Source organism: Toxotes jaculatrix, chromosome 16, assembly GCF_017976425.1.
Source record: "Toxotes jaculatrix isolate fToxJac2 chromosome 16, fToxJac2.pri, whole genome shotgun sequence".
NCBI lineage: Eukaryota > Metazoa > Chordata > Actinopteri > Toxotidae > Toxotes > Toxotes jaculatrix.
The window spans coordinates 19722974-19729520 of record NC_054409.1 but is presented as its reverse complement, the minus strand read 5'-3'; the positions used below and the strand labels follow the sequence as shown (position 1 = coordinate 19729520).

At 42.8% G+C, this 6547-nt stretch overlaps 1 protein-coding gene across 1 annotated transcript; it reads right to left on the bottom strand.

Annotated features, from left to right (window-relative positions):
- Window positions 1–318: 318 nt before the first annotated feature.
- zgc:73226 (uncharacterized protein LOC402792 homolog) lies at window positions 319–6244 on the bottom strand. Its single transcript, XM_041059134.1, has 6 exons — window positions 6039–6244; window positions 2844–2994; window positions 2509–2590; window positions 2178–2251; window positions 1347–1493; window positions 319–1096 (listed from the first exon to the last, which is right to left on the bottom strand). Exons 1-6 carry the CDS (start codon window positions 6079–6081, stop codon window positions 1048–1050), a joined length of 546 nt encoding a protein of 181 aa, XP_040915068.1. The 5' UTR covers window positions 6082–6244; the 3' UTR covers window positions 319–1047.
- Between the last annotated feature and the right edge of the window lie 303 nt (window positions 6245–6547).

Below are 6547 nucleotides of genomic sequence, written 5' to 3'. Positions count from 1 at the left end.
GGAAAAGGGAATAAATTTTAAACAGACGCTGTGGTTCATTTGCAGGTTGTTAACAACACAGTAGGTTGTAAAAATCATTCCTTTTTGTTTTCTGTGATTACCTACAAACAATATCCAGACAGCCAAAGCCCAAAACTGAAAATATATTGTACACGTCGAGTATAAATTACTAGCCCCAGCTTACTTCAGCAAATCTTTGTGCTTTGCTGGCTGAAAATGCTTCACTTTCCCTGCATTTGTTAAACGAGATGAACATGTGTACGACAAACACTGCCAGGGTGAGAGTGGAAGAGAAGAATAAAAGACCCAGGAGGCACATTAAGGTTTTGAGGAGTGAACTTTAATGGGATCATGATTGTCTTTGTCGGAGGTCAAAGATTTAATTGGTTTATGGGACAAAAAGCACAACCAGAGCCACCCCTACATTCACTCAGCCAACTAAAACTCTCTACATTAGATAAACCATCAGGGCAGAAAACCCCCAAGAACCACTTTCAGCAGCTCGGTCTTACAGAGGGTCATTATTTTTGACAAATGACAGACGTTTTGCTCTTTCAAAGGTTGGGAGAAAGGCTACCACATATTATCTTTCTCATTTTGTCTGCACTCACTGTTCCCAACTAACCGTTTTCATCTCCTCCTATCAAAGGGATTTATTGTTCTAGCTGGGTAAAACTCTCCCTCTCTCTTTTCTCTTGTATCTGGGCAATCTCTCCTCTTTGATTATGCTTTAGCTGGTTGAGATCAGTGTTACTCTCCGGGAAAGTAAAAGTGACCTCAGTCTGACTCATTGGTCGGCATTCATCCGCTCCACGGGCCCTACAACGCTCACAGACTGACAGAGAGGCTCACAGAAAGACAGACTGGCAGAGTTCTGCTGGGTAGACAGATGTACAGATGAACAGAGACAGAGGTACAGACAGGCAGGGTCCTATGGTTGCCCCATGACGAAGAAGGAAGGAGGCAAATTAGTGCGGTAGAGAGGGCGGACTGTGACCTTATTGGTCAGACTGTTAGCAAATGGGGGGCACTGGCCTACAGCTGACGTCACAGCGTGCTAGTTGTGGAAGCAGCCAATCGCTTTCCTATGTAGATCCTAAAACGAGAAAAGAGAAGTGGTAATTAACTACTGGCCATTCTCTACACCTCTCCCTCAAACAACGATTGTACAATCGTAACAACATTATTACTGTAAACTGGTTACGTGCCGCACAAGAGCGAAAAGCTTGACAACAGTAGCTAAGCCGGCAGGACTTAGAGAACTGTAGCAGTGCTGTGAAGCATTTGCTACTGATATTAGGTAACATGGCAAAAAGTGAGCATGAGCATGTGTGTGCGTGTCTCACCCAACGCCAAGTGTGAGAAGGTGTGAGGCCAGCAGAGAGGGAACGAGGATGAGGAGAACATCGGAGGAGAAGATCCCTCTCTTCATCACCTCTGTCTTCCTAACACTGAGGGAGCCCTGCTGCTTCGGGTGCTGAAACACAAACTCTCTGCAGACAGAGACAGGAGAGATGACGACAAGGAGCCAGAGATAAGAGATGCAGGGAGAGGAAAGATAGAAAGGGAGTAAAATAAACAGAGATAATGAGAACACAAGAGAGAAGAGTGAGGGTACAAGAAAAGTATTGAAGTGCTGAGAGTCAGAGACCATTAAGAACTACTACCTGTCAAACAGACTTATTCTTTTGCAGAATATTAAATGTCAAGTTTGGCAGTGTAAATAAAAATGAGGGCGATTCTCAGCACTCAAAGGTATAATCCAGAGATAAAATTTAAAGCAGCGTTGGAATATTTTGTGTGGTTTTGAGTGTAAAACAAAACCAAAATTTTCAACAATAAAAGTTTTAAACAATAATATCATATGTTCATTTGTGAGCTTTAAAGCTGCTGGTAAATGGATTTCTGAATTATGGACAGAGCCAGGCTAAGTGCCCCCCCATGTTTTCAGTCTTTATGCTAAGCTAAGCTAATTGCTTCTGGCTTCACACCATGAGAGTGGTATTGATCTTCTCATCTAACTCTTGGCAAGAAAGTACTGTTCTTTTACAATCGTTAAACACCTACACATCTTCGCAAGTACTCTAACTCTAACTTAGCGATGTAGTAAAATATTATAGCAAACAAATGAATATAAAATAAAATGCTATTAATGACTTTAAAGGGGCTTATCTTACTTTGGTGGCATATTTTCAGGTCTACTGGACCAATCCCACACCCAGTCTGTGTCCACTCGCCGCTCACCTTCCTCCTGCAACATACAAAAAGAATCAGATGAGTAGAAAAAAAGGAGACAATAGGAACAGAGACAGTGATGATAACCTGAGTACATCTACAATCCTGATACTGATATTCACTTACATCTTGAGTTTGAACATATGTAAATTTCAAACTATGAACCATTTGAACAAGAAGCAACTGTGCAACCGACAGTTTTATAAATTGTAGATTGTATTGTAGATCAGGTGTTGTGAATATTAAAGACATCGGTGTTGAGAGAATGAATACCTGTATGGTGACACAGTCACTGTCCTGATCACTAGTGGGTCTTGGGGAACCAGTGGACTGTGGAGTCACCACCTGTGGAGGACTGTGGACAACAAACAGGCATTATGGCTTTAGTATAATGCCTAAGAATTAGACTGTAATTTAAAAATTCTACATTTCTAAAACAAACAAAGGCAGGGAAAGTAAATATACGTTGTGAAAAACAAGCAAAGTTCCACTGAGCACAGAATGAAAATCATTACTGTGCAAATGATTTTTACACCTCGCTGTGCCGTTCCACTCCCCAAACCCCCGAACAAAACAAAAAGATCCACACAAACAGTCTGCTTCATTACCTGTCTCTACTCCTCTCACACTCAAGCTGCGCCTCCAGAAGGATCCTCTCCAGCTCCCCCTGTAGGGCGGAGGAGATGCTGTCCTGCGGCCCTGTCAGACTCTCCCTGCGGCTCACGGCTGCAATCAGCTCCTCCAGCTCGACCCAGGAGCCTGATGAGGAAACAATACGAGCAGCAGAGTTTGTAATGAAGCTCAGGCAGTCAGCAAGGAGTTAGACACCGGCAGGGATTCGTACACATATATTAGACTGTAATGAGCCTGAAACAAGTCGTGATGAGAAAAGTAAACAAATCTATAGTTTTAAAACTGCGTGTTTACACTGAGTCACATTAATTGAGCGTGCAATATTTTTTTGTTGTAATTTTTTTTTTTTTAAGCACTAACACACTCAGCTGTGAGTAGATCTGTCACCGGGAATCAAATTATGACAAGATGTTAGTGATGAGCTTTAATTAACCACAAAATCAAGCTTGAGCCAGATGTGATGAAATTGTATCAGTATTTTACAAAACGCTAATGATTCCAGGCAGATTGTAATTAGATTAAATTAAGTTTTTTTAATATGTGTCAAGTGTTTTGCCTGATGTAAGTCACAACACTGGAACACTGTTAACTATACGAGCGTAATTTTGAAATATGGAAAATACTCGTATTAACCTGAATTGAATTTTCCCTAAATGATGTCTAATTAGTTTTTTTCCATTGACAGTTTATATTTTCCTAATTTTGGTCATATCAGCTCACTGGAATTTTTTTTGTAATGATTGACTACTGCAGCTTTCGTCGCCCTCAGATAACCCATCCTAATCTCATCCTGAGACTTAAAATGATGAATGCACCTGCACCTTATTTCACTCACACAAAGTACTTTGTGTTTTCGTTAGAGCAATTTTAACACTGAGACACTGATTTCAGCTATTTCTCAGAGCATTAAGAGAGATATGTGAGAAATGAAGCCTGTTTGTTTTCGTTGTTATAGCTATGTTATTGCTTTGGTGTGGAGTGGGCAGCGGGTGGACAGGTGTCTGTTGTGCGCTGACATATGATGAATCATAGGCTAAGCCAGACCGTGGATGTCCTGACGTGACATTGACCCTGATGACCTGAGAGGCGTTGCATTTGAAACAGAAACACACACATACGCAGAATGTGAGCTGAAGAGAAGCAGCCTGTTTCTCCTTATGAATGAGTTCTGAAAACACAGACAGCATATGAATGAATGGACACATGAATGGAGGTTCATTGGGTACATGAGCAGGAAGAGATTTCCACGTGCACACGCATATACACACATGCATGCTGGTGTGTATGGCGTGCCCACACCCACAGCCAAACAGTGGGGCAGGGCTAACTCAGGCTGACAGCATGCTCGCTTACGTAAAGTCTTATTTCTGTTAGAGATTAGCCATTCACCCTCTCCCTTCCTCCCCTTGTTTCTCTCTTGTCATGCTGTCTGTATCCCTCTCAGCATTTACAAAATATCAACACCTCATCTGCCCACCAAAGTATCCTTCCTTCTCATTTGAGCTCTCTAATCTTCACTTTACCCGGGGTTTATGACACTGTGTAATTACACAAACAGTAGCAGAGGAGGTAGAAACATGAGTGGGCACAGAGCTGGAGAGTGGTGGGGTGGGGTGGGGTGGGGGGAGGCAGCGCAGGCAGAAACTGTGCCATTGCCCTAGTTGTTTTTCTACAGAGGGGAGTTATGACATAACAACTGCCTTGTTGCCTGACTTATCTGTCGCCATTCTGCAGCACTAAATCAGTTTCTATGGTGCAGCCCTGTACACATTCATCTGTGCCACTGCCAAATCAGCTTTATGTAACGTGGACAAGAGCTGGATGTTAAAAGACTCAATGAACTGCAGCACAACAGATTAATGTTTGTTATGAATGCCTGTTTTCAGTTTAGGGACTGCACACAAATGATCAGGGTGTGTGTGAGGTGGGGTCAGAGAAGGGGGAAGGTTATGGATTTCTTCTTTTTGCTGAAGGCTTGGTTTGGTTGTTTTGAGAGACCACTGGAAGGTCTTAAGTTTTTTCCTGTCCAATTTTTATGTTCTTGTAAGATTTACTGAAAAAAACAAACAAAAATGACATCAATGACTTCATTTGCACCATGGACAATAAAGGTGCATTAGTTAGTGAAATAAATGCTGTTAAACACATCATATACAGTTAACCTATGATATAATGCATGTTCTGCACAAACTGTGGCATGTTCACTTCCAGGGACCAGTTTTATGCATATTTTCAAATGTGCACATACAGTTGGATGAAAACGTGACTACAAGTAACTTCATTTAGAAGCCTTTAGTTCAAAAATAGAGAGCAGCTGAAAGGTTTGGTAAACAGGAAGTACATACAGGAAGTATTATTTGTTTATTATTATACATTTATTTATTTGTTATTTGGTAATTCAGCCCATAATGTGCAGTCAATGTCAAACTTGAAGCCAGGGTTGAGTTGTTTGGGGGGGGGGGGGGGGTGTTTCAATATCAAATATCAATATTTGTACAGGCCTTAAAAATCAATACTTTGTCCTAGCTGCGATAACTGATAACTATGTGTTGCTTTTTAAAAAGCCACTTATAAAGTCCAAACCCCTCCCCAGCTCAGTAATTGTCCTGTGGTCCCTTAGTGTCCTGCTGCCCATTACACTGTTCCACAGGTTTCACCCAGCATCCTATTTGCCAAGCAATGTGCGCACAGCACAGTGGAGCTATAAGCGTCAGGAAATCTCCACAGCTTAATTGGCTTACAGAGATACAAACAGGTGAGTCAGGGAATCCGTTTACACAATGACAGAGACGGTGGCAACAACAATGACAACTGTAAAACTGCCTTGTTGTCTCTGTGGCATCCTCTCACACCTGCTCTCAGCTGTTATAGAGTCATGTCTCCCCTGATGAGCAGCTGTGGGTTGAGTATCTGCACATCAGACCTGGAAACGCACTGAGCGCATGAATGGGGTCAGCGCTTACATTGTTTGCCCAGATTGTTGACATTTGCATTGTGAAATCAGAATGTAAATCGATCTGTGCACACACAAAGCAGCTTCAGTCATCCTCTCTGTTAGCTGTTTAATAGCTACGTGTGAACAAAGACAAACAAATCCTTCTACGCCGCGACTTTAACGGCAAATAAATAAATGAAAACAAAGGCCTGGTCCATGTACCACCATCACTCACCGTAGAGTCCGTCCTCTGGCGTCTGCGAGCCGGACAGAGACATGTTTGATCGCCGGGGGGCTGGCTGGGGAGAGAGTACGGAGAGACACAGACACTGACCGAGGACGACAAGCAGGTGCAAATGGGTTTTCTGACCCGTACGCGTTTCTCTCAATGACTCTTGTGTTTGTTGTAGTCTAAAAAGGACACCGGGCACCGACGCTGCGCTAATCCTCCTCCCCTCCCCTTCCTTTCCCTCCATCCCTCCCCTCCTCTCCTCCCTCCCCCTCTTCTCCCACGTGTCAGGAGGAAAGAGGTAAACAAAACAAGCTGAGGGCTCAGCAGGTAAAGAGCCACGTCGGTAAACAAGGTGCATGAAGCAGCAGTGGGAAGTGCATCCTGAAGTGTCCCTTAAGTTTGTTTTTGTTTTTTTTTGTTTTTTTGTTTAATGAAGTGGACATGAGCAGGCAAAATTATTTACAGCCCCTCCACAATAAACGTGCTGCTGCTAGTGAAGGTGCAATGTTTCC

Coding starts and splice junctions, on each gene's coding strand:
- zgc:73226 (XM_041059134.1), bottom strand. CDS start 6,081: ATGTCTCTGTCCGGCTCGCAGACGCCAGAGGACGGACTCTACG. Junction 2,252..2,508: donor GTGACTGTGTCACCATACAG/GTATTCATTCTC, acceptor TGTATGTTGCAG/GAGGAAGGTGAGCGGCGAGT. Junction 1,494..2,177: donor CCTGAAAATATGCCACCAAA/GTAAGATAAGCC, acceptor CTCTGTCTGCAG/AGAGTTTGTGTTTCAGCACC.